This window comes from Notamacropus eugenii, chromosome 5 (assembly GCF_028372415.1).
Source record: "Notamacropus eugenii isolate mMacEug1 chromosome 5, mMacEug1.pri_v2, whole genome shotgun sequence".
NCBI classification, from domain to species: Eukaryota; Metazoa; Chordata; class Mammalia; order Diprotodontia; family Macropodidae; genus Notamacropus; species Notamacropus eugenii.
The window spans coordinates 108,266,732-108,294,725 of NC_092876.1; the positions used below are offsets into that span (position 1 = coordinate 108,266,732).

The 27,994-nt window shown below is 39.7% G+C and overlaps 1 protein-coding gene across 2 annotated transcripts in view; it reads right to left on the minus strand.

Annotated features, from left to right (window-relative positions):
* Positions 1 to 16,128, minus strand: part of ITM2B (integral membrane protein 2B) — a 33,307-nt gene extending 17,179 nt beyond the window's left edge. The window contains exon 1 of one of the 2 annotated variants that reach the window (XM_072610561.1): positions 15,663 to 16,128. In XM_072610561.1, the coding sequence (XP_072466662.1) occupies positions 15,663 to 15,779 (117 nt within the window). In that variant the 5' untranslated portion in view covers positions 15,780 to 16,128. The remainder of the gene's footprint in view (positions 1 to 15,662) is intronic. The other variant, XM_072610562.1, reaches the window with a different exon arrangement.
* Between the last annotated feature and the right edge of the window lie 11,866 nt (positions 16,129 to 27,994).

A 27,994-nucleotide genomic window follows, 5' to 3' on the forward strand; every position in this document is an offset into this window, starting at 1 on the left:
ATCTTGCCCCCTTAGATTATAAACTGCTGGAGGGCAAGGACTCTCTTTCTTTTTGCTTACTGGCATCCCCAGTGCTTAGAACAGAGCCAAGGAAACAGCCTTTTAATAAACATTAAACAAAACCCTATAATAAGCATTAATAAATGTTTATTGATTATGGACAGCATCTGAGCAACATACAGTCTCAAGAATCCAAAGAGACTTGCAAAATCCCCGATAGTCTTAAGTCTATATCTGTATTTAATATTTCCCCATTTGACTTTTCTAGGGAAGATTGCTACAATCTCAACTACAGCGCCCAAGTAAGTGTGGGAGGCAGATAATAGTCCACTTTTCCTTTCTCCTTCTGTAAATACCAGCCCCATACTTCAGAGACCCTTGACTTTCTGTTACTACTAGCTTTCATACAATACTGATTTTTAATAATTAAATCAGGGATTGTTATCACAACTTTATGATTGTTATAAAATGTTTACATTAAGGTTACTGAATTAACAGTCATTGGAAAAGGGTTGGAGATCATACCTGTGATTGTATTAGTAGAGGGAATTCCCAGGTGAGGAAACTCCTTGTACCAATGTGAGTGGCACGTTTTCTGTAATTAAGAGGTTCTCAAAGTGTGGACTGGGAATGACCCCTACGGGTCCTCGAGATCAAAACTATTTTCATAATACTAAGAGGTTTTAACTTTTATCAACAGATGTAACTCATGTAAACAAATGAGGGGCCTTCAATAATTTTTAAGAGTGTAAAGGATTCTTAAGATCAAAAAGTCTGAGAACTGCTGGCCTATATATATAGCACTTGTTCAGGGTCTAACAGTATGTGTCAAAGATGAGGCTCAAGTCCAGACACCTTCCAGGCACTATACCAAGGGACCTTTCTGGAAAAAAAAAAAAAAAAAAGCAAAGAACAAAGTTAAAATGTTACCTGAAGAGTTATATCTCAGGTAAAGAAATCTACCAAAAATTATTTTAAAAATTACTTTTCCAAAGAACAACATTAGAGCAAAAGGAAACAACTTTATTAAGACATAATACAGAAAACCCAATAACTGAAAAAACCAGATCAGAAAAGTCTATGAATCCCAATACATCATTAGGCAGCATTCAAATTAGCACAGGTGTTTAGGTCTCCAGTTTTGGACAGTATTCTCAGTACAGGAAATTAGGTCAGAACTAAAAAAAATTAGGCTGCAAAAGCCTTTTTCTATGATATTGTACATTCTTTAAGTTAACAGCCAAATTTGTGGCTGCTACAATTTTTCAATGAGAACTATATAGTATAAAGGATGTACCTTAAGGGCTATGGAGTTTAAGTTTATTTCCAAGTCTGTATTTGAAGGTCTGAAAGTTAAGAATCATGTAGAAGGCCTACCCAGAGTTTTTGATGGCACACTTCCAAATGTAGGGAGAAAAGCACTGACAGAATTCCCCAACCGGCAAGGACGAAAGGATAATGTTACACCATCCAAGTACATCAATTTTCTCTTCTCAGAGAACTTACTAACAGAAAGGCTAGATTTTCTAAGAAATTAGTTTCAACATCAAAAAGCTTTGTTCTGCCATCATTCCTAGCAATGTATATTTTTTTTCATTTTAAAGTATCCAAATAGGACAATAACATGCATTTCCTATTAGTCCAAGGCAAATGTGAAGTTTGTGAGGTTTCTCTAAGGAAAATTTCCAAAATGTACCCCTTTCCAGGAGGTACAAAAGAAATGACAATCTTAGAACGCCATCTTCCAATCCAGTCTTTACAGGAGGATAAAACAGTGTCGGCATAAAGATGAACGAACATTAGTATTAAGGAGAATACCCAGGCTAGTCACCTCTTCCAGCTGCCTGACTTTAGACTCTCCTACCTAGAGGAATCATAACATCCTGTAAGACTGAATCAATCTGGTAACCAGACGTCATCAATACCTTTTCTGTCCCTCAGGGCCCTCTAAACTTGAGGGTAGAGTTCCTCCCAAAACCTCCTCAGTGGCAGAGGTTGTCTGTTTATCCCAAGGGCTTAGCACAGTGCCTGGCACATAGTAAACACTTTATAAATGTTTTTTGATAAATATTTTGAATGAAAAATAGAATGAATCTAAACTGTCAATCAATTACCAATAGCCATAAATGATGACTTTCTGGGAAAGATATTCTGACAGAATTATTTAGTTTACTATTATTTTCATTAGTATGAACATTATTAAACATCCATAAATTCAGGTAATTTTTAAAAATTAGATGAAAACTATAATAAAAAAAGAGATCCTAATTATGGTATTATTCCTTATATAATTCACTAGCCACAGGAACAATCTTATGCAAATTGTATTTGAGAAGGAGGCTATATTAAAAGATGACCCTGATTTCTTCTTACCTGAAGAACAGGCATTCAGTAAAGCTCTTCAGCTAACTTTGCCTATGTTAAAAGCTGAAACAGATGAATCCCACCTAGAACCACCTGGTTCATTTCTGAGTTAAGGACATTATATGCTTGTATGGAAATAGCACTGCCAATTACAAATGTCATCTATTCAAATCAGACTTGCAAGGGATTTGCATGTGGTTAAGAGTCACAAACTTTAGTATCTTCAACAATATTAAAAGTTTGCTGGGACCATGCCTGTAGCTCATGAGGTACAATACAGTCCTCTGCAAATGGTAGGTACTTTAGGTTCCTTGAAGTTTATTTTTCATTAGCTAATCTTCTGGGAGAAGAATAAGTAATTTGTTCTTGGCAGGGGGCAGGTGTTCAGGAGGCAATGGAGGGTATTGACTTTTCTGTAATAGCACACTTAACACTAGGACACATCTTTAATACATATTAACTCAGCAGTACAAAAGTTGCTTGCCCCCAAAAGTATTAACTTAAAAGAAAACCTAGACTAAGTGATGAAGACAAAAAAATTATAGAAGGAAGATTTTTCATTCAGTCAGGTACCTGCTACAGGCAAGGCACTATTGGAGAAACAAAGAAAAAGAAATCAAATAAAAATGATGCTTGCCCTCAAGGAACTGACATTCTACTTAAAAACAAATCTGAAACCCAAAGTGATACAGATCAGAATGCCCTTATGATGAACTCAGCAGCTGACACTGGAGTCAGGAAGGCCTGAATTCAAATCCTTCCTCCAACACTTGTTGGGCAAGTAATTTAATTTTCTATGCCTCAGTTTTCTCATCTGTAAAATCAAGGAGGTGGACTCAATGGTTTCTAAGGTCATTGTTTCCACTTCTAAATCCCTCATGACATATGTGTGTTACATATATGTGTACATATATATGTACACATACAAATATGAATGTATTTACATGTGTGTCCTTTCCAGATACAAACAACACTTTACATTGAGTTAATCAACTAGCATTTATCAAGCATCTACCAGGTACTGTTCCAAGTGCTGAAAGAAAGGAAAAAACAATCCTCACTCTCAAGAAGCTGAGTTTAATAGAAGAGACCACATGCAAACAGCTATGTACAAATAAGATATATACAGTAGGATAAATTGGAGGGAATCTTAAGAGTGAAGGCACTTAGACTAAGGAAGACTGGGAAAGGTTTCTTGCAGAAGGTAAGATATTAGCTGAGACTTGAAGGAAACCATGGAAACCAGGAGGCAGAGATGAGGTGGGATAGGAGACAGTCAGTGAAAATGTTAAGAGTCCAGATATATATACATATACATACATACACATATATATGGAAGGAAGAAAGGTGTAAGAAGACTGGAAAGGTAGGGAAGGGGTCAGATTATGAAGAGCTTTAAAAACCAGAGTATTTCATATTTGATCCTGGAGATCACAGAGTCATTAGAATTTACTGAATAGGGAATTAATATGGTTAGACTTGAATTTTATGAAGATCAATTTCACAACTGAGTAGAAAACAGACTTCAGTGGGGAAAGAATTTAGGCAAATAAACCACTCAGCAGACCACTGCAATAATCCATACATGAGATGATGAGGGACTGCCTGACTCAGAAAAGAAAAAAAGAGGACTTAAACTAAACATTATCACCAAGATGGAAATGACCAGACTTCACCAGTGATTACTTCTAGGGGAGTGGTGAAAGTGACTCACGGTTAGAGTTTAGAAGGGTAGATCTTCTATAGAACACAGGGACAAAGGACTCAAGAAAAGAGGGCAGTGTAGAGTTGATCTGGTTCACCATGCGGTCAAGAGGGGAAAGGGAAAACAGTGAAGCCAATGCAGGGGTGATGGTCTGATAAGGAACAAAGGAGTCAAGGGACTTGAGGTCACAGTAAAAACAAATTTGTAAGGGAGAGGGTTAAAAGAATAATAATAACAGATTATTCAGAATTCACAAACGTGGCAAAATCAAGAGTGTAATCACCTGTTGGCGTGGATGAGGTGGATTGGAAGGAGAAATGAGCAAGATGAAGAAATGGGACATCAAGGTATTAGAAGGAATAGCAATATGGATAGTACAATGAAGTCCCCTAACACAAGGGCAGGAGTGGGGGAGGATAGACTTGGACACTGATTCATTGATAAAGGAAGGAGAGCACACCCTGTAATTCAACAGACAACAGGTATCAAAATCATGATTGGGTAATAAATATGTACTGAATGAATAAATCTGAGAGGAGACGTCACTGAGTTACCTTGGTAAAGAGAAAACTCTAACTCCCTCACCCATGAATGATCCCAGGGTATTTTGCAATATGAGTTAAAGTACAACCAATAATAGGAAGTGTAGCCCGGGAAGTTGTGCCACCAGGAGGGAGCCAGAATGTAACAGATTCAAGATGTAGTCTGGTTTGTTATCTATGGAACAGGCATGCCAGAGAATACTGTGAAAGAGTTGGTTGGATAGCTTGAGAGTGGGAGTCAGGAAGCGTTGAATTGAGGGGGAGGAGAATAAGGGAGTGGCCAGAAGAGGATGGAGAAAAGCAACAGGGCATTCAGAATCACTGGAATGGAGTGGGTTGTAAGGTGGAAATGTGTTATTCACTGAGGAAGGAGTTCAGGATAATCTTATTGATTACATAATATCATCTGAGCTGCACAGTAACCTTGACAGATATTACAGACATAACTACGATCATTAGATATTACAGACATAACTACGATCATTACAGGTGAGAAAATTCCTGAAACTTTAAAGTCACACAGCTAGAAAGGAACAGTAGTGATTGGGATCCAAATCTCGGTCATCTAGGAAATTAAGGCATTTAGAGGTAGAAAGGACCTCACAGATCCTGTAAAGAAGGAAATTTTTTTGAAGATCAGCATAGTATTCATTTCATTATACAATCATATGGGCTGATGAGTGGTAATGAAATTGGTAAATTAGGTATAATTTATTTCTAGGCATTAGGATCCAGAATCAAAACAAGGCACATATTCTCTTTTTAGTGAAAAAAATGCTTTGAACAGAAGAAAACAAAATATGTTCTTGGCCCACAGTCAATGGTCAATAAACAAAAAAACCAAACCCTCATCCCACCCTTCTCTTTCCTAACTGCCTAAATCTTTTTGGTATTTTTTTGTTACAATAGATGCAACGTTGCACTGAGGCGCGAAGGCTTGGAGAAATTGCTACTGGATGGAAAGCAAAATCTTGGCTCATCTGTTACATGGACAGGACCCAAAGAAAACACTTGTACAGAATTATTCATTGTATAAAATTTGTTATAAACAGATCAACAAAGAACTATTTCGATGGGCCATCTGCTGGGATGAAGGAGGAATGCTTCTCTCCCTTTGCACAATGGATCTGTTTCTTAGAAGTCAAAACTAATCCCTCATTTATCCCCTTATATTATTCCCCTGGAATTTCATATAGAAACTCAATTAACCAGTTTGATCAGAAAGGTAGTGATGAACGGCAAGCTAGCTCTCACCTATGCTGTATCAGTATACAGATTATATGACAATACTAAAAGTCAAGACAACAAGCATTTATTAAGCATTGACTTACATACTAGACAATTGTGTTAAGTGCCACATACGTGTATAAATAAAATTTCATATATATAATTATATAAATTTAAATTATATTTTACATGTAATTTAGATCATTTATATAATCACATAATAATAAATGCTCCATATATATATATAGCCCAAAACAAACAAAAATGCTCATTCTGTTTTATAAGGACAGTTCACTGATTCTTTTTGAGCCTAGTGTAATCACCCGCCAAATATGAATGATGACAAAAACAGATGAATGTTAGTTATTAAATTGGCCTTGGTATTCAAGGGAAAAGATGTCACACATGTATTTCAGTACATTTAGGAAAGAATGCTGGAATGAATGGGGAATGAGATGTGAATTTTCATCTAAAATATGTAACTGTGGGCAATTTCGTTTTCCCCTCTGGGTCTTAGGTTTTGTTATTGGTAAAAAATGATCAGGTCAGACCATATGAATTTGCAACAAACCAAAGAATTCCGTAGGTAGTGGAAGGGGAGCTTATTCAACAAATATCCATTCACTTTGCTGACACTATTGGTCATATATAATATGTTCATTAAGACAGTGAAACCAAATATTTGTGGAAATCAATGGCATCACCGAAAGTTGACTTATTAGTGTAGAACCAATCACCAAACACACCCCATGCCGTATCACAACATCAGCCTGAAAGTTCAATGAACCATAAGGAAAACAACAAAAATTAAAGGATCTTGGAGGTTTCCCAGTTCAACTGCCTCATTTGAAAAATGAGGAAAATGAGGCCCAGAGAGGTTAAGTGATTTTCAGAGTTTGGTTTCTTACTTGGGTTCCATGACTCCAAGGTCAAGAGCTCTTTCCACTATACCACGCTACAAACTAAACCTAAAAGCAAAACTAATGTTACTCAAAATGTTTAGGGTTACACTGATCCTGAAGCAAAGAGAGCAAAGTCTAAAAGTAAGGAGTCACTTAGTGGCCACTAAAGACGGCTAAGAACTCTGTTGCTAACATTAACAGCGATACAAAAAGAAGGGTCCAGAAGAAATGATTTGAATCAGTGTTTCCTTATTTGGTTCAATAAACTGTTGAAATTCTATGAACTGTCATTCAAGAGAGAAGTTAGGGCAAGTATATATTTCCATTCTCCTACAGATATGCTTTATACAGTATTTACTTTAGAAATTCATCATTACTTCTAGTAGGATCTATTTTAAATAAATGAGGTCGTCAAGATTGAAGAGCTCTGGCTACTCAAGGGATCTAGGGTAAGACTTCACTTCTTGGGGCCTCAATTTTCTCATCTGTAAAATTAAGGAGAAAAATTCTCGCTCTAAATTCCATCAGTCTCTCATGACATGGATGGAAGGTTTTTCTGGCACACTTGAACTCCTTGGTACTGGAGTACGGTGTCAAGTATCACTAGAACCATTCCAGTTACTTAAAAAGGAGCTGAATTAAAATGGAAAGAAGAGCTCAAGGAAGGGGGCCATATTCTTACAATAAGCAAGGAGAAATAACAAATGTAGCAAATGTCAAACTATGTGGCCAGATTCCAAAAGACCCAGGATTTCCTTCGATCCTAAATAAAATCTTCTAGGATCCCACTCTGATCAAAGTTTCTGGGTTAAAAAGACCACCCTTTAGGAAAAGGATTCATATGCTCAAAAGTATTTACAGAAGCTCTTTTTGTGGTGGCAAAGAATTAGAAATTAAGGGGATGCCCATCAATTAGGGAATGGCTCAATGAGTTGAGGTAGATGAATGTTATTGAATACTATTGTGCTATAAGAAATGACAAGGGGGATGGTCTCAGAAAAACCTGGGAAGATTTATATGCAGCGATGCAAAGTGAAGTGAACAGAACCAGAACATTTGTATACAGTAACAGCAACACTATAAATAACAATGATCAACGGTGAAAGACTAAGCTATCCTGATTAAGACAATGATCCAAGACAGTTCTGAAGGACTCATGATGAAAAATGCTATCTACATCCAGAGAGAGAACTACTGGACTGAGTGCAGACTGGAGTATATATGTTTTTTTTTCATTTTCTTTTTCTTGCTTTTTTTTTTTTGCAACACAGCTAATAAAGAAATATGTTTTGAATGACTTCTCATGTATAACTGGTATATCATTTGCATTCTCAATGGGTGGGGAAGAAACAGGATTAAAGGAGAGAATCTGGAACTCAAAATTTTAGAAAATGAACATTAAAAATAAACTTAAAAATTAAAGGCAAGAAAAGACTATCCTTTAACTTAAGTCTGTTATGTCCATAGCTGAAGCTCACTGGGCTGTTAGCCCAATACTTTGGCAGGCTTTAAAATGTTACAGATCCCAGTACTGGAATGAAGGAGAATAAACTCAGACTCATGGAATGTTGGGACTGGAAATAAATTTAGAGATTAGAGGCCGAGTGACAGTGGAGAGTGCAAGAGTCAGGAGAAACCTGGAATCAAATTCTGCCAACCCTTAGCTGTTAGTCGCTGAACCTCTTGGTTTTCTGATTTGTAAGACAGGAACTTTAATGCCTGTAATTTTATTAATACATTTAAACTTTATTGAGTTGGTGTGAGGTTCAAATGAAATAACCATGGGAAGTGTTACGTAAAATTACAAGTGTAAACTTTTGACTTATGCTTGGTCTCGTTCCCTCATTTTATAGATGAAGAAACTGAATCGACCTTCCCCTAGGTGGCAAAGCTAAGTGGCAGAATGGAGGAGGGGGGAAGGGTAGTGCAGTGCTGAAACGAAGCCTTCCTGACTCTATTAAGGAAAAGATAAAGACTAAAAGCAAAGTCAGTAGAAAGGAAATACTACAAAGAGAACTTAGCTGCTGAAGATGAAGATAAGCAAGGCAGGCAGAACTAAAGGAGGATAGAATTTAACGAACATTTTTCTAGTTTGTGTTCTTTTTTTTGAAAATCCAAGGGATTCATGTAATTTCTAGTATGTCTACCACCTTGTATTTCAACTGACTCTCCTTGATTTTAGTACAGGGAGATGGAGCAGCATTAATCAATAAAATTTATTAAAGCAGAGGATAAGAGAACTAAAAGATGCAGTAGTTAATCCTTAGTTCAGTCAAGCTTTAAAAAAAAAATGAAAGAAAAGTTGCTTATGTCATTTTAACAACACATCTGCTTATATACACATTGAAGTTCAAAGGCCATAATTTTAGATAGAAATTCCCCAGATGCTTCACATGAAAACTGAGGTATTTATAAATCTGTGGTATGTTCTAAATTCAATGACCATTTTTCCACCATCAAAACAAACAAACAAAAACCCCCCAACAATTTGATCTCATGCAGAAACAGCCTTATGCTTAAGTTTTATGTTACAAAATTATTTTGCTGCCAATTATTTTGCTGTTACCAGGAGGGTTGATAGAAAGAACTTAGTGAAAAACAAAAATATGCCTCAATCATGAAGGCAAAAACAGAATTTATCATTTAAAAAAAAACACTATGTTCACTTTAGGAATAAGTTTAAGCAGATGCAAACACCCCATTAATTTATTCTCAATGCTTAAAAAAAATGTTCAATTTCATCCAAATGGTGATGAGATGTATTAGTTTTCCTTCAGAATTAAAAGAACTATAACACACTATATTTTCCAAGGGTTTTTATTCACTCAATTGTTGGCAACATTCAGAAAATGTCCAATAAGATGACAGATAATACAAGAGTTACAATAGACTTTATTTTAAAAACAAGTATTTACTTAAGAATAAAAACGTTAGTAAAATGAGTTCTCAAATAGCAATTGTCCTAAGTGACAAACAGGATACACTCATCTCCTCCAGTTACCTTCTTTGTGTAAAAAGCATTTCATTAGTTTAAAATAAAAGGGAATAAAAACAAAACCAAACCCAGACAATTTCCCATAAATCTTTCCAAGTTTCTTGAGAGCAAGTTAAATGTGTCTGAGTCTTGCAAATCACATTTGTTTCTGAATAATATCCCCTTCCTCCCACAGCCAGAGCAAGCTATGCTTTGTGGCAAAAACTGAGAAAAAAAAGTTCAGCAAGTCTAACCTACCCACAGACTGCACAGTATGCACAATATTCCACTTACAATGAAAGAAATTAGTTGTGAAAAAAAATTTTCATTTGGACGGGCAAATCAATTTCACTTAATTGAAAGCAGCTGAAGCCCATCTAGTCCTACTATGGTTTGTAGAACCTGCAGCAAGTTTTGTTTTGTTTTTTAATTAGAGTCTCAGTAAGTTTAAGAGGTTGAATTAATCAGTATCTGTCTTGGACTGGATGACTTCTTTCTGGCCCTTTCTCTACACATTGATATATCATGGATCGTATTTATGAAAGCAGCATAGTAACATAGTATAGAGAAAGTTCACTAGATCTTGAATCAAAGGATTTGGGTTCAGATGCTGCCTCTTACACTTGCTTCTCTGTATAACCCTGTGCAAATCATTTAGTCTCTGTGGGTCTCAGTTTCACCTGTAACATGAGGGCACTGGTGATCGAGGTCTATAAGACGGCTCCTTTAAAAGGAGCTCCCTTTGTGTTTATAATGATTAAGTTGGCTCTGGAGTTGAGGTGAGAAAATGTACCATCCTCCCTTCACCACCGAAGGGGTGAATTCAATGAGTTGATGGACAGTCACAGATCTGAGAGCTCTCTACATTTTGCTTTTTACTTCTCTTTAAAAACAAAACAAAACAACCCCCACCACTTTCTTACAAGTGAAAACTTAGGCAATGAGAAAAGGAAAGATCCAGAAATAAATGTACTACTAAAAAAATAGGCAAAAATAAAAGTTTCTTTTTAATAAATACTGTAACTAAAACAGAATGCTGTGTGTACTCAGTTCAATTCAACATGCATTCTTTAAATGCCTACTCTATGTATAAAGTCCAGTGAAATTATCCCCAAGGATTCGGCTATATTAAATGGGGCAAAAATGTAAATGGCCATATCTTGAACGAACTGACAGTTAAGAGGAAACAATAAATACAAAAACATAGGTTTCAGCACCAATACTTACAAAATTAAATCGTTGAGCTAGATGGCCTCTGAGATCCCTATCAATTCAAAATCTATGATTCTAAGATCCTAAATACAAAGGAATGGGAGGAAACACAGGAGAAATAGAACATTAACTGAAATGATGAGAAGAGCTGATCCTTAAAAGGGGTTCCAAGAGCAGAGGCATCCCCAAAACACAAAACTGTCCCAGAAAAAAACTTTTTTTAAAAGTCTGTGTACATCAATTTAATATTAAATAATCCTTTAAACTCACTTCATAAACTTTAAGATGTTTTCTACACCAAAATTCCCACCAAGTTTGAAAATTTCCTTGTACACTAATTTAATATTAAATCCTTTAAATTAAATTAAACAACTTGCATTCATAACCCTTAAGATAGTTTCTATACACCTCCCCTCGCCCCCCCAGTTTGAAGCCTTGGGCACCATAAATGGATAGAACAAGTGAATAATCATTAACTCTAAGAAATTCAATTAAGGGTGCAAACTCTAGCTGTGAAATGGCCTCAAAGAATACTTCTAGCCAGGTAAAGTCACCCTACAGTGACAATGTGGAATTTTCCCACAATCCTCCAACCACTGATCAGAAACACTGTCAAACAGTATATTTGTTGGTATCTGGTCAAGGAAAAAGGTATTCATTAAGGCAATACTGAAGACACAAGTTGGAGAAGACCAAAGCAGGAAGTTACCCTCTTTCAATTGAATGTGCACCATTCCCAAACTCCTGAAGTTTCATCCCAACTTCCCCCAATTCTTAATAATAATAATATGATGGCTAGGATGTACAGAGTGCTGTAAAGTTTGCAAAAAGCTTTACAACTCTTATCTCATATGATCCTCACAACCCCGGGAAGTAGGTTCTCTTATTATCCTCATTTTACAGATGAGGAAACTGAGGCAGACAACAGTTAAGTGACTTGCTCAAGGTCACACGGAGACATTTGGACTAAAGTCTTCCTGACTCCAAGTCAAGCCAGCTAGCACTCTATCTGAGCAGCCCACTTGTCTTATGAGATTAAAACAAACAAACGAGATAGTATAAACCACAAAATAACCTTGAGTAACAGGAGACAAGATTTCATGAGAGTCCTTGAGACAAGAAGTGGAAGAAAAACTCTGCCAATAAATGAGGCCACATGTGAAATAGGTCTTAGAAGTAATCTCAAGAAAAGTACTGCAACCCCCTCACATTTTACCGAGGAGGAAAACAAAGCTAGGAAAGGTTAAAGGACTTTGCCCAGGGTCACATAGGGCCACACCTCTTTCAAGTCCACCTTTCTGGGGAGCTAAACTTAACAATGGAGGAAGTAAACTAGTCTGATTGGATTGAGGAAGTATTTGTTGCTTTTACAACAACAACAAAACCACACGAAGTCAGCCAAATGCCACACATAATAGAGTGCTAGAGTGAGCACATTTCCTTCAGTATTGAAAAATGCACAGCACACCTATTTTTCAGAGTTAAGTGAAAAGCAGTCTGCAACCTCACATACAGGAAAAGTTTCCAATTTGGGGGATATGTATTCATTCTGCTTAAAGGGCTCAAGATACCCTCTTCGGTTTGTAATTACCTATTGACAACTATTCCTCCCCTGCCCCTTCTAAGGGCTTGGCCAACAAAAAAGAGGGGGAGAGAGTATAAGACTTAAAAAACAAAGACAGAGTTATTCACAATAATCAATGGAGGCAGGATCAATATGGGAAAAGATGATTTAACAATAGGCAATGGAAAACAAAACAACTGCAAGTCTTCAACCTGCTGGAGAGTCTGTGGGGAAAACAGCAAGGGCTTAGGGGGTGGAGGATTGGGTTTGCAAAGCAGAGAAGATGGTGATGTGTATCAAGAATGATCACTGTAATGGAGTAAAGGGTACTGTGGTCACTAGTTCAGAAGTGTTTTAGGCCCCAAATTATCCAATCTAATCAACTCAAAGCGGTTAAAGGAAGAGGAGCAAACACAGAACAGAATGATTCTGTGTTTTTATCTTGAGAAACCAGCTGCAGAAATATACAGAATGGTTTGGACAGTCATTATCACAGAAACAGAAAAATCTTCAAGGAGATACTGATTTTTGCATTTATTGTCCAAGCTTTTAAGGTTCATTAGTTCTTTCACAAAAATTTACCCGAAATAAGGTTTTAATTTACATGTAAATGACTGATTAGAAAGATTCCACTCTTAAGGCAGAGCAATATTTTGTCACAAACCGAAGAAAAGGACCCTTTCAGTTAGGAGCTGCAAAAGGAGTTAGTCAGCTGTATCCGCCAATTCACTGATTACTGCCTTAGTTACAAAGCAGGACTTTGGCCTTTATTGCTCAGTGCTGGTATTTTTGTTTGATGTGTGGCTTTCAGAAAACAGAAAAAGCATTACAAAGCTATAGAGTTATGTATTGTTACTTTTTATAGGCGCCTACAATGTCAAATCTGAAGGTGAATTTAGGAGAACTGAAGCTTTCCGTGAAGCCTCACTGTTCCAGAAATTATGAGAAAAATTATCAGGAGTTGATTTTAAGGCTTTCCGGCCAACTAAAATTTGATTTTAGGCCAAAGATTTTCAGATTTCCCAGAGGATCCAGGCCCAGAGACAAGTAAGGTTTCACCAAAAAATGATGTCACCCAATTTCTTCCTCTGGATTTTTCTTTAAAAAAAAAAAAAAAAAGAGGAGGAGTCAGTTATAGATACAGTCTTGTGATGATAGTTGTTTTCTACTTTCAGATTTTAGTTTTCTTGCTACGTTATACCTTGTTGGTTTCATACTTAGCACTTTGGGGGGGGGCACATGAATGTTAAATAAAAACATGTTCAGATAATCTGCTACTGGAATTACAATATAACAGATCTATCCTAAGTATGTTATTTTAGGACTTCGCAGAGGATTCAGGAAAGCAACCTGCACAGAACAACCTCTAAATCCACTTACTGAGCCGGCTCACTGTTTCTATTTCAAAGACAATCCATTTCAAAATTAACTTTTGAAGCTTGAGGTTTTTTTGTCTTTGTTTTTAATATCTTGTGCTTCCACACATATAAACAACAACAACAAAAAAAAACACAGGCAAGGTGAAATTAATACTAAGTGTCTCAAAGTTGTGAATAATTTGGTAAGCATAGAATCTTGGAATTGGAAGGGACCTTAGAATTCCATCTATTCCAAGTCAATACAAGAATCCCCTCTAAAACATTGTGGGCAAGGGGGTCATCCAGCTATTAGAATACTTCTAAGTAACCGGCATGGACTCGTAGCCCCATTTCAATTTTTATTTTTAGAACTGGACAAAATCTTGAAAAAACAACCAGCAGTGGTCTAAGTAGCACACAATAATTAGGCTCTCTTTATAAATTAAATCAGTATTTTAATCCAATAATTATAAGGCATATTATATAATTGGAAAGGAAAAGTATTTCACTGCAAGTTTCTTTTAAGAAGTTGACCGAAATAACAGAATCTGTTAAGTTGCAAAAATATACTGGTCACATATGTGAAAACAACACGAAGACAAATACAATAATCTTTAGCTGTAGTTATCTTCTGTTAAGCTACAAAGATAAAAAAAAACTCCGGCAAAAGGTTACTGCATTTCTTCTTGTGTTGCTTTAACTTCGGGGATGCGTACCAGAAAAAAAATGCTTCCTAAACAGCCTTGGGGGGGGAAGAATTATTCAACGGACACAAGAGTCCCGGATAACTGCTCTACGATTATTTATTTTAAAAAAGAATACTAACCGTGTAATTCTCTATACAAAAACAAAAACTGGAGATGGGGGCTTCGTGAGTAGATTTGCTACATTTTTAGTTTCCTCCACTGTGAATGTTATTCACAGGCTTCTAAATGTTTTTAGGGGGAGGAACCTATGGTCAGTTTCCAACCACAGTCTCGCAACAATTGCTGACCTTTGATGGGAATGATACTGTTTCCATAATAAAATGAACAACTAACTCCTCTCTCCAACCAACTTGCCCGCCAGCCTTGCAGCCCACCGTTAAGTTCAGCTGCCAGTAATGATGGGCCAGAGGGGGAAAAAAGAAAGGAGTGAGGAAGAAAATGCTTTTAAAGAAGAGGCTTACAGCTTGCTGGACTCAGTCCAAGTACTGTTGGGCTCCAAAGCGAAAGTAGAAAAAGAATCCGAGGTTTGGGCTCGTTCTGATGTCAGCCATTTTAGGATTTATTTATAAAGGGGGAGGAAGCGACAAACCCGGCTGGGGGGACGCGGGGAAGGGGGTGTTTTTGTTTTGCACGTTACGGCCCTAGGTCCAGGGCGAAGCCCCCCGAGGCACTCGGGAGCAGCAGCCGCCCTCCTCCCCGCCCCGACCGCACCAGTGACAGCGAACCGGGCAGAGCTTTCCCATCGAGCTGGCCTCCCGTCCGGCCCCGGGCTGACCGTGCCAAGTAAGGAGCTCGCCATTCCCCCCTCCAGGTACACGCACTTCCTTACAAAGGAGCCGGCCCGAGCTGAAGGAGAAAGGGGGCGGCTGAAGGAGGGAGAGAGCTTTGGGTTCCCCCAGAAAGTAGCTCATAGAGGCTCCCCTTCATCACCCGCTGCCTCCCACCTCATCCAGGCATTCCAGCCGGACTAGGATCCCTGCAACTTGATCTGCCTCGACCCGTCCCCAAGCCCGCGGCTCTCCCCGGGATGCCCCCCACCGCGATCCTCATTTCCCCCCCTCCCCCGAGCCGCCCCAACCCCTCCCCAACCCTGCCCCGCGCCCGGACCTTGCAGTCCACACTGACGGCGTCCGGAGGGATAATGAGAGCCTCCTCGCCGCTCTTGGGCTCCTCCTTCTTGGCCTCCTTCTGGGCCAGAGCCGAGTTAAATGCCACCTTCACCATGGCGCGGCCTCTCGCTGCCCTCGCGGGATGGGGGGTGGCACTCGCTGCGGGCCGCCTGCAAGCTGCAGCTGCCCTCTCCTCCGCCCGGGCTCCGAGCTAGCCAAGGGCCCCTGCTCAGGCTGCGGCCGGACAGCAAGGTCCGTCTGCTGCGGGCTCCGGCTGCGCCTGCACTGCCCCTGCTGCTGCCGCTGCTGCTGCCGCTGCTGCTGTGGCTCCTGAGGCTCAGGCTCCGGCTCTCCGGCTCTCGGGCTCCCGCTGTGCAGGCTGCGGACGCTCACGCACCCGGGGGGAGGGCGTGGCAGGGGGCGGGGCGACCCGCCTCTCAGGGCGGGGGGAGGGAGAAGGAGACAAGCTGCCCGCACCGCCTCTGGGGTGGGGAACCGGCCGGGGCAGCCGCGCTGGCGGCGAGTAACTGGATCCTCTTCTCCTTTGGTTTCTTATTTTAAGCGTCATTGAGCCAACTTTTCCGGGGTCTCCTAAAACGGATAGGTCTTAGTCTCCTGCCGCACTCACCCACCCGGTGAGTGCTTCTACAGGTATGAAGGTTTAGGTGTAGTCTGCCCTCTGCCTCAGTTTCCTCATCTGTTCTAGTGGACTGGCACTGGGCTGTTTGAACTTCTGCACTCTGCTTAGTGAGATAAATACCTCTTATCCCAGAGATCAACTTTCTTTTCTTGGCTGTGTGGGTCCCACCCACGGGCGGTTACCTGAGTCAGACTCTTTTCTCTCGCCCTTCCTTCTCCCCCTCCTCCTCTTCATCCTCCTCCTCCTAGGTCAGTCTTCCTGTTGTGACCTGCCTCTAGAGCAGTTCTTTCTGTTGCTAAACTCTGCCACATTTGAACCCGAATCGTTCTCTTGCGGATGGATGAAACTCACACATAAACTTTTGTGTATGTGATATATATAGCTCCAAAGGGATACAGTGTAGACATTTAGCAATCGCCTACTCCCGATGGGCAAGGTACGGGGTGACTAGTATTTCTGTAAAATGGGCTCAGAAATTGTGACCTGTAGAAGGTCAAAGAGCACAGTTGGACTCTGAATCCAGCTTCGCTGTTCTTTTCACTATACATAGCTTATTTTATAAAACAAGTTTCCACTCTAATCCATCCTTCTCGTTGCTTTCAAAGTGATTTTCCTTAAGCACAAGTCTGACCATGTCATTCCCTACCCAACAAACTACAGTGACTTCCTGTTTCTTCCAGTATAAGATATAAACTATGCTGGGCTTCTGAAGTCCTTTGTAACCTAGCCCCAACCTAGCTTTTCAGCCTTATTATATGTTATTCTTCCCACTCTACAGTGTAGCCTGCCCTCTTACTGTTCCTCACCCTTTATACTCCATTTCCTATCTCCTTGCCTTTGTATTGGCTTAGGACCTGGAACCCCAATGCCCTACTCCTTCCCCCAAACTCTTTTAATCTTTTACTCCCGTAATTATATGAATCCTTTCTAGATCTCTCTAGCTGCTACTGCATTCTTCCCCTACCTCCATTGTTTTTTAACATATTCTGTGTATTAAAAAAAAAATCCATAAAATTGTATGTACAGATCTCCATAGAGAATATAAGCTCCTTCAGGACAGGAACTGTTTGCTTTTTATCTTTGTACCACTATTGCCAAATATAGCACATAGAAGGAGCTTTAAAAGCAAAAATGCTTTAAAAAAAAAGGAACCTTAGTTGAGATGAGAGGGAGTTAATTTTCATCATCCTAGAAATAGTGGAAGAGTCCCATAATTGGACTATCGTTCTGGATAGGGCGGATCTCCTGATATCGATCTGGTGATTCTGTGTGGAATGCAACATAATTTGAGTAGAATTTCTGTTTGCCAAGTGTGTGACCTGTGCAAATCATTTAGCCTTTCTGGGCTCAGAGGCTGTAAGAGATGAACTTTGCTTTATCTTGGTCAGAACTGGTTCTCCACCATCACCTCATCTCTTCTGGTCACTGTCTGATTCATACCATGCCCCCTCCCTCATTTCTGTCTCCCCTTTAAATGATATCTTCCCCCATTAGAATATAAGCTGCTTGAAGGCAAGGGTAGTCTTGCTTGCTTATATTTGTATTTCCAGCACTGAGCACAATGCCTGGTGTGTGGGCTGGCTACTTGTGCATGATCTCCAAGCAGTCTTTGCTGCTTTAATACCCCCACACTCTGCTTAACCCTGTACCACTCTGGGCCACTCACTTCATGGTGGTTGACCTCTGCAGTGCCTTCTTCTCAATCCGGGTTACCCCTGAAATCCAATTCATTTTTGCTTTTACCTGGGAGGATTCTCAATATACCTGTCCTTCCACAGGGATTCACTGAATCACCGTCCTATTTCTTACAGATATTAAACAGGACCTGTCCTCACTAGATTTGTAAGAATTCCATACTCCTTTAGTATGCTGATGACCTCCTCCATTGTTCTCCCTCCCAACATGTTTCTGTTCTGGATTTTGTATACCTCCTTCCTGGTTGAGTGGCAAGGGGCCATGAAGTATCTCCGGACAAACTCCACTTTGCTCTCCCCTCTGTAAGTTTCCTAGGACATCACTTTTCTTCTCCAGGCTTTTCTCTCTACTTGTCCCACAGTCGGTTCCCTGTACCCCACATCAAGTGTCAGCTCTGTGTCTTTAGTCTGGCAGACTGTTGCTGTCTCTGGATCCCTGACTTTTCATGTGTAGTCTGTCCCCTTTATGACCTTCTAAGGGATTCTGTACCTGAGCCCTTGGCTCTTTCCCCTGATGCTCAAAACTCCTTTAATTATCTGAAGTCCACCATCCAACACCCACCAACTTTAGGCTTCCCCAACTATTCTTTCCCATTTGATTTATTCACCTCTGAGAAAGGAGGAAATGAAATTGGTATATCAACACAAAAACATGGTGAAAATGTTCCTCCTGTACAACACTATAGTAAAACTTTGGCCAGTGTCACTATTCCCAGGCTGCCTCTGTGCAGTAGTTTCAACCCCTGAGGACATTTGTCTTGATTCTCCCTTAACAGTACATGTTCCCCATACCCTTGAAACACTCCTTAATTCATGCCATACCCAGCATTTGTTGTCTGACAGGCAGCCAACCTTGCAGTGACTCTGTTGTCCAAACCTAATCTGACCATCAAACATGTAAACATGCTCAACCCTGCCACCTGTCTACCTGAGGTGGAAAGTAAGATGACCCGGGGTGGGCAACCTGTGGCCTCAAGGCCACATGTGGCCTTCTGGGTCCTTGGGTGAGGCCTTTTGACTGAGTCCAAGTTTTACAGAATAAATCCCATTATTAAGGGGATTTGTTCTGTGAAGTTTGGATTCAGTGAAAGGGCCGAACTTGAGGACCTACAGTCTGCAGGTTCCTCACCCCTGGTAGACCATGACTGTGTAATTTATCTGGATGACCTCAGGAGGACTTAAAGGAAACACCCTTGGAGAAAGCAGACTTTGACTTTCCTGCCTCGGGAGTGAGGAGGGAGACTTAGTTGCTGGTGATGGCATCATCACTGCTACAAGTGGTTGAATCTTCATCACTACATGATGCCCATTTGGCACAATAAATAGAACTTAAGGCAGTAACCAGGGCTTGTGAATTAGGAAAGGGGAAAAAGATTAGCATCTATACTGATAGCCAGTATGCACTGGGGTAGTGCATGACTTTGGGATGCTATGGAAACATTGGGGCTTCCTTACCTCGTCAGGGCAGCCCATCAAGAATCAGGTTTCTGGTCTATTAGATAGCTTATAGCTTTCCCCAAGCTGTAGCAATAATTAAAATTCCAGGGCACAGCCAAGAAAACAGCACCCATGCTTAGCTGACCAAGCAGCTAAAACCACAACTTCAACTCCTCTAATTCTTGAAGTCATGGCTCTCATAGCACAGGTCCCTATGGAACTATCACTCTGCCCTGTAAGCGCAGCCTTATTAGCATTTTCATCTCAACCTGAAGGCCTACCTGAGCCTCTTAGCCTAACAAAAGAAGAAATAACTACAGCTCAGAAAAGGATGCAGGCGAAACTTCAAAAGGAAGGATGTAGACTTGATAAGACTATGGGACTATGGGTACTCCCTAATAACTTATCCCTCCCTATAATGGAACATCTTCATTCATTCAGCCATTAGGGACCTAACAATCTGGTAGAGCTTGCCTGAAAACATTGATGGGAGGGTTTTCACCAGGCTGCCACCACTGCCTAAGATATGTGTTCCATGTGCCCCAAATGCAATGCATCCAAACCTCTGAAACCAGATCATGGGCAGTTTCCTCTCCTAGGTGCACCCTTTGAAATCTGGCAGATCAACTTCATTCAGTTGCCACCTGTCCATGGTTACAAATATGCTTTGGTTATGGTCTGTATGGTTTCCTGGTAGGTAGAAGTATTCCCTTGACATGTTGCCACAGCCTCTGGGATAGCAAAAATTCTCTTAGGAAAAAATCATTCCTTTATGTGGGGGGGGGGGTTTCCTAAAGAGATATGTAGTATCTCTTTTTAGATTTTACAGGGGCTTCATTAGCTAAGCTGCCTTCATCCTGGCCAATCATTCAGCATCTCCATTATGCCTACCATCTGCAGTCATCAAGGATGGTTGAAAGAGTTAAAACCTCTCTTAATAGTTTATTTGTCAGATTTATGGAGAATAGAGAAATTTATGACCAAACAAGAGATAGAGACCATTGTGAAATGCAAAATGGATAATTTTGATTACATTAAATTGGAAAGTTTTTGCACAAACAAAAGCCAATGCAACCAAGATTAGGAGGGAAGTAGAAAACTGGGAAGGATTTTTTACATGTAGTGACTCTGATAAAAGCCTCATTTCTAATATACATAGAGAACTGAATCAAATTTACAAGAATACAAGCCATTTCCCAATTGATAAATGGTCAAAGGATATGAAGAGGCAGTTTTCAGAGGAAGAAATTAAAGCTATCTAGTCATATGAAAAAATGCTCTAAATCACTATTAATTAGAGAGATGCAAATCAAAACAACTCTGAGGTACCACATCGCACCTATGAGATTGACTAACATGACAAAACAGGAAGATGACAAATATTGGAGAAGATGTGAGAGAGTTGGAACACTAATTCGTTGTTGGTGGAGCTGTGAGCTGATCCAACCATTATTTGGGGGAGCAATTTGGAACTATGCCCAAAGGGCTACAAAAATGTGCATACCCTTTGACCCAGCAATATCACTTCTAGGGCTGTATCCCAAAGAGATCATAAAAACGAGAAAAGGTCCCAGAAGTCAAAAAATATTTATAGCAGCTCTTTTTGTGGTGGTCAAGAACTATTAGAGGGGATGCCCAGCAATTGGGAAATGGCTGAACAAGTTGTGGTATATGAATATAATATGAATAACATGAATATGAATATAAATATGAATAAAGGCAGACCAGAAAAAACCTGGAAAGATATATATGAACTGATGCTGAGTGAAATGAGCAGAGCCAGGAGAGCATCATATATAGTAACAGCCAGTGTTCAAGGACTGTTTCTGATAGACTTAGTGCTTCACAGCAATACAAGAACCTAAAATATTCCCAAAGGACTCAATGCAAAATTCCACACACATCCAGAGAAAGAATTTTAGAATCAGAACTCAGAATGAAGCAGACTATTTTCTCTTTTGTTATGTTTTGGTTTGATTTTTCTCATGGTTTCTCCCATTCATTTTAATTCTTCTATGCAACATGACTAATGTGAAAATGTGTATAATAAAAATGTATGTCTCGAGCTCACATAAGATTGCATAGTGTCTTGGGGAGGGAAGGGGTAAGGAGGGAGGAGGAGAAAATTTAAAACATTTGGAAGCGATTGTTGAAAACTGAAAACAAATAAATTAATTTTTAAAACTAAAAAAAATTTCTTGTTAACTTCTCTGAGGAGCTAGGTATCCCCTGACCCAAAACTTACCCTTTAACCCTTCTGGGCCTTAGATCTAGACCATTTGTTTCTCACAAGCTCAGTCCCTATGGGGTAATAATTGTATGCCCCATGCCACTGTACCCATGGGTGGAAAGCACAGCAACTAGAGGCTTCCTCCTACAATACTATACACTGGTTGACTCAGAAAATCTCAAAAACTCACCAAATTGTCTTGAAGTCCCATTGTTTAGATGGGTTTATTGAAAACATCATCTCAGAAAACTCCTTGGAGCCATGGTGGAAAGGTTCCTTTGAAAGTCCTGCTCACTATCCCCACTGGCACTAGATTCTGGGGAGTTAGAGACTTGGATCCAGCTGTCACATCTCAAAAGGGCAGCACCTCCCACCTGGATTGTGGAACCTACCTGTGGTCTGACCTTGACAATAAAATGGGTCCAAAGTTTCCAACATCTGAAGCAGACAGTTTTTCCCAAGACACCCAGGCTGAGAAGCAGATGACAGCAGATGCAGACCACTGACCCAAGAAACCAGATGTGGGCTGAGGTTTGCAGTTACTCCCTCTATGAATTAAGTCTTTTCTTTCTCCTTGCTTTTGTCCTCTCAGTACCAATCTCAGGGTTTGCGGAAGTAGCAATTTCTAGCCTCTCATTTTTACTAGTTCTTGTCTCAAACCTGCTTATTCTACTCCTAATCCCCTCACTCAGGCCCCTACGAGACCACCCACTCAGGAGCCCAATACAAAGCTTCTCTGGAACACTCAATTTAACTGAATGTTGGATGTTTATTCAAGGTCCAAACCCCTTGAAACTTTAGCCATTGCTGCCTGGTTCAAAGACTGGATCATGACCCCCAAAATGACAGGGTTCTGTTTTACTGATCCTCTAAGACAACATGCTTTGAAAGCCCCTGCTCCTCCCGGAGCTGGAAAGTCAACCAATTCTGGTCTGCTCCATAGAGCAGCAGCTTTTGTGAAGGAAGCAGCTCACATCCCCTACCTTCACCTCTATTTCTGTTCTCACGACACTGCCACAGTCTCAGGCATTAAAATGCCTGGAAGTCCATCTGCCGATGGGGAAAAGGAGCACCCTAACCAAGGAACAGAGAACTTAACTGCAGATTTTAAGGCCTCTAGCATATCACACCCTTACCTGTGGGGTCCATTACATTCAGGAATCTCTCTAGAAGCTCTTCATATTCTGAGTACTAGCAGCAACATGCACCTCCCACCTTGGATTATTAAATCCAATATGATGTAATTCTGCCTTCATTCTGAACTCCTCATGGGTTGCTCTCTTAAATGCTCCACTTGGCTCCTCTGGGCAGTTTCTGCAGCCACAGATTTCCCTGAATAGGACTGGGGCATCTTATAACACTACAAATGTCCCCTGTAACAAGTGGTGTGTGAGAGTGTGCCCTACCAAATCAGGCATCAACCCCTGACCTTTGTCCCAAATAAAGGCAACTGTAAAAGCATCTATTCAATTTCTGGGATAGTGTGGGAATCCCAGAATGGCCTCTTGGTCTGTAACAATACCATTGTTGAATACCTATGTCTGGAGGCACTCTACTTGAGTTTCACTCACTCTGCCTGGGATTCATCTTCTTATACCCTCATCTTTGCAGCTGAATTTCCCCCTTCCACAGGACTATTCTTAGGGGGCTCTACTGCATATCACAGCCTTTCTCCCTTCTGGGAAGGTCTCTATGCCCTTGTCTACACCATGCTCAAATTATCCCTATTTCCAGGGAACCTCTCTGCTGAAGTTCCTCTCCCATTAAGGTTATCCCTCCACTGACAACAGAGACTCTCTTTCCCGTCCGTTACATCTCTGATGGCAGCCCAGGGGTCCCTGACTGGTACTGCAGCCACTTTAGGCATGCTCTCTCTGTTGGGAACCTTTCGGCAGAGTTAGCCATGAGCCTAAAGTGCATTGGAAGGCTCTTCACTCACTTCCAAGTGTAGATTGATTCACTTACCCTCATGGTGTTGCAGAATTGTTGGGTGCTGGATGCCCTGACTGCGGAGAAAAGAGGGTCATGTATCCTCATTGGGGAGGAATGTTGTTTCTATGTCAACCAGTCCTTCCAAGCAGGGATACCTACATACTCTAAACAGGCAAGCGGAAGATTAATGGAATAGGGGCCAAAACGTTCTGAAACCTCTCTCCTTCTCACCTTGCTTGACCTATTCTCCTGGTTGCCTGGAAACCTTGGCAGCATCCTCCATTCTGCCCTCTCTGGTCTGATGTTTCTCTTTCTTTTTTGCCTTGCCATCTACCTTGGCATTCACTTTGTAACTCACCTATTCACTTCTGTCTTATCTAAACTCAAAATCATGTTTCAGGTGGATGTTCCCCCTTAGTCTGGAGGACCATCCTGACCTTTGACTGAAAGAGGGAATGTGAAGGGATTTATGATTCTCATATTAATAGATATTATATGTGTAATGATTATACTATCTAGATTCGTTGAATTCTTATATTTCCCAAGAGATTCTGGCTTAAGAGTCAGAGATATAGCCAACACACTACAGCAGAAAGTGATAAATCAAGAACTCTGGACATGTTAACAATTCCTGCATTCTAGCGCTTATAAGTGCCAAATGAACTGAACCAGGGGCTACTGCACTCCTGCTCCCATCACATTAACTCTGGTTCTGAACCCCGCTGAATAATCACAAGGCTCAACGACCCTTACGACTTGAAACAATCAACTTGAGAATTGTTCCCACAGGGTTGAAGAGCACCTGTATAGTCTCTAAAATGTCTAAACACATGGACCTGCTATGGGAACTGTTTCAAGACCTAAGAATGATTATGTTATGATCCACTTCTTTTGTGTTTTATATATACATAAGCTTTAATATATATATATATAAAATGTATGTATATGTATTTATATATACTATATATATAAGCGTTGCTCAAACAAGTCTCCCTAGGGTGACTTTGTTTGCAAACTTGCCTTCCTCGCCCTGAAATTAATTAAACTGTTACTTGATTCCTGACACACCTACTTCTAACCCAGGGCTTCTTAAACTTTTTCTACTCTTGACCTCTTTTTGCCCCCAAAATTTTTACACCACCCCGGGTATATAAGTATATAAAATAGATATACAAATCAAACATTTACTGATAATAAATCATAAAGAAATTTATTTTAAAACAATTCTTTGGTATACATATAATTTTACCGTTTATTAAAGATGAAAGCAAATTTGTGTACTAATGAGATGGATGTGCTTGTCTATTTTTACATAAAGAATTAAATCTTGGTGGAATATTTGATACTATAGGATTTTGATTTTATAATCATCAATGCTGAAAGTCCCACTTCACATAAATACGTAGTACAAAATGGCAGAAGTATATTCAGGACCATTTCAGAAATTATTGGAAATTCTGTCCTAATCCCAAGCCAAAATTCATTTAACTATTTTCTCGAATCTGAGTCAACATGTTTCTGGCAACATTCACGTTGCCTGGTGTGATGGTACGCACAGTGCAAAGTATGCATGTTGTATGTTCAGAACCAAGGGTGTAATGAAGTTGCATGATTCAACATGGGCAAGTGTTACCAGAAACACATCAAATTCATTATCCATTTGATTTTAAATTAATTTTTTGGTCATTGTGCATTCGGAAACCTTTTACTGTTGCCAAATGATTCACAACCCTACCATTCATTTATGCAACCCCATGTGGGATCACAACCTACAATTTAAGAAGCGCTGCCCTAACCTCTCTGTTCTCCTCCAGCCATTCACAGGTTAGAGACTGATCTGGACTACATTTAAAATCCTGTTGATAGCACATAGCAAGTACTTAAGACATACTTTCTAATGGTCTATCTGATCTCATTTGTAAAAGCAAAGTTTGGATGATATAGTCTATAAGATTGATTCCAGCTCTGAATTCCTATGATTTTAGCTATTACACACCTGTGCTTCTTGTAACCAAAGACTTCAGTTTTGATCTAGGAGAGCCATGGGATAAAATAGCTGTATGCCAGACCATCCCAGAGTGGTTTGGCCAAATCCTAGGCCATTCTTATGGTGGAGGGCTCCCAAAAGGTCAAGTTGAGTCTGTTGTCCTTTGAATTTTGGGGGGGGGGGTGGTTCTATTTTGGGGTGGGTTTAAGGTGACTCTGAAAGTCCCAATGCAAAACAGCTTCTTAGTTGTATGAAAGAGTAGACTGGAACATCCCTGAGGACAGCTCTAGATTTGAACTGGTCTATCAAGTTGGGATTAATATGGAGTTAGATTTATTTCCCAGGGTCACCCAGAACTAGGGTAGATTCAAGTTCAAATCTGAGCCCCTTGGTCCATTTTGGAATTCAGATTTCGGCATGGCAAAATCAAAATGGTACAGGATTAGGAGTTGGTAAACCCAAACCCACTAGGTCATTCTCAATCTGTAACCTTAAGCAAGTGACAAGCAAGTAAATCAAAGATCACAGGGTTTCGAGTTAGAGAGACTATAAGAATTCCCTGTTTTTTAGATGTTTTTCAGGAAACTGAGCCAGAAAGAGATTTAGAGTAATACTCAGAGGTCACCCTGTCCAGTTTCTTACTCAAAACATGAATCTGACCCTCTAGTTCAAGATATTGAAGCTGAGATATGTTTCTTGGAATACTACTGTTTCCAAAGGCTGAGGAGTCTTATAAGGAAGACATGGATGATTATACAATTCAATTCTAGAAGTGTTAACTAAATTAATTAAATTATTTTGTACCACTCTAGGGGAATTGGGAAAAGAAAGGAAAGTCAACTAACATCTATCCACTAGTATTTATAAAGCATTTACTAAGTGCCAGAAACCGTGTTAAGGGCTGAAAAGAAACTTGTCACATTTCACAGCTGAATAAATTGAGGTAAAGAAAAACCAGATAAGTCTGTGTCAACCCCAGGAATGGAACCTTATACTTTACTTATTAAGCCTCAGGAATAATAATAGCCTACATTATATGATGTTTTGAAGATAACACGACCTTCTGATAGATTGGTGATGGGCTCAAGTTGAAAATTGAGACATATATTCTGGGGACATGGCCAAGGCAGGAATTTTTTTTCTTGACTACGTATATTTGTTGCAAGAAGTTATTATTTTTTCTTTCTTTTCTCATCAAGAGGAAAAGTGGGAGGTAGAGAAAATAGATTTCTGTTAACTGAAAAAACTTATATTTAAAAAAATTTTTGAAGTTGATGTGACTTTTCTTGTTTAAAACTGGTTAGCAAACTCTCCAGAAACTCTAATCTGATTTGGTTTTTACATTTTATTTTGTGTCCCAAGTACAATATAGAATGAGCAGTCTTGTTTTATAAGAGTATGGTCATTGTCCCTGAAAGCCATGGGAGGGATAAAAAAGAAAAGATACAGAATACAGGTGAGTTAAACAAGGGAGAAAAACCCTCTAATAATAGGTTGCTGCATACAGACTAGTGATGCAGAACATGCATGTTGAAGAACAATTCAGTGTGCTTTAGAAGATACTGTCCTCTGGTTTATTTTCAGACAGCAGTAAAATCAACCTTTTAAATAAGCCTGTCGGTATATTTCACCTTGATTCCTTGTTATATTTATACTTAACAGAGAAGGAGGACAATATTGCCTCTCTCTGAGAGCTAAACCAAAGAAAATTCCAGATTTGTGTCTGTGGGGGAGGAATGTAGTGATTTTACTTCTCTGTTTCCATTTCTTCAATGACTTCTTTTAAAAGTGACCCTTGTCTTCAGAGAGTGAGTTTGGAAGTTTGTTGAAGTGATTTGAAAACTCTTTGCAAATGTAAAGTCCATGGTTGAATAATATCACTATGTGTTTTGAAACATTTTGTTAATGCCTCCCTGCCTTGACCTGAATATTTTTAGTTTTAGCAAGTAATCTCATGCCTTTGTCTCAACTCCTATAAAGCTAAAAGTAGATATATTCCTTTTAGACTAAGAATGATTCTCCAACTAAAGTCTCCTCTTCCCTTCAACCAACAATTCCTATTATTTACCTTCTCAATAATCTGGAATGTTCTTTCTTGTTTTAAAATCACCGTCTCATTGCCTGCCTTCCTCCCATATTTAAATTCTGCTCATCACTATCTTTGCCTTGTTTCCCACCATACTTTTTTCAATCTATTATTCTACCCCTTTGAAATTTAGGTAATGTCAGAGAGATGATAGACCCAGGGTACAAAACGAGACATACTTTTTGGATATGGCAAATGTAGGGAGTTATTCTTTCTGACTATGCGTATTTGTTACAAGGGTTTTGTCTTTTCTTTTTTAGTGGAGGGAAGGTGGGAGAGGAAGAATATAGATCTTTGTTAATTGAAAAAAGTCAACTTAATTAA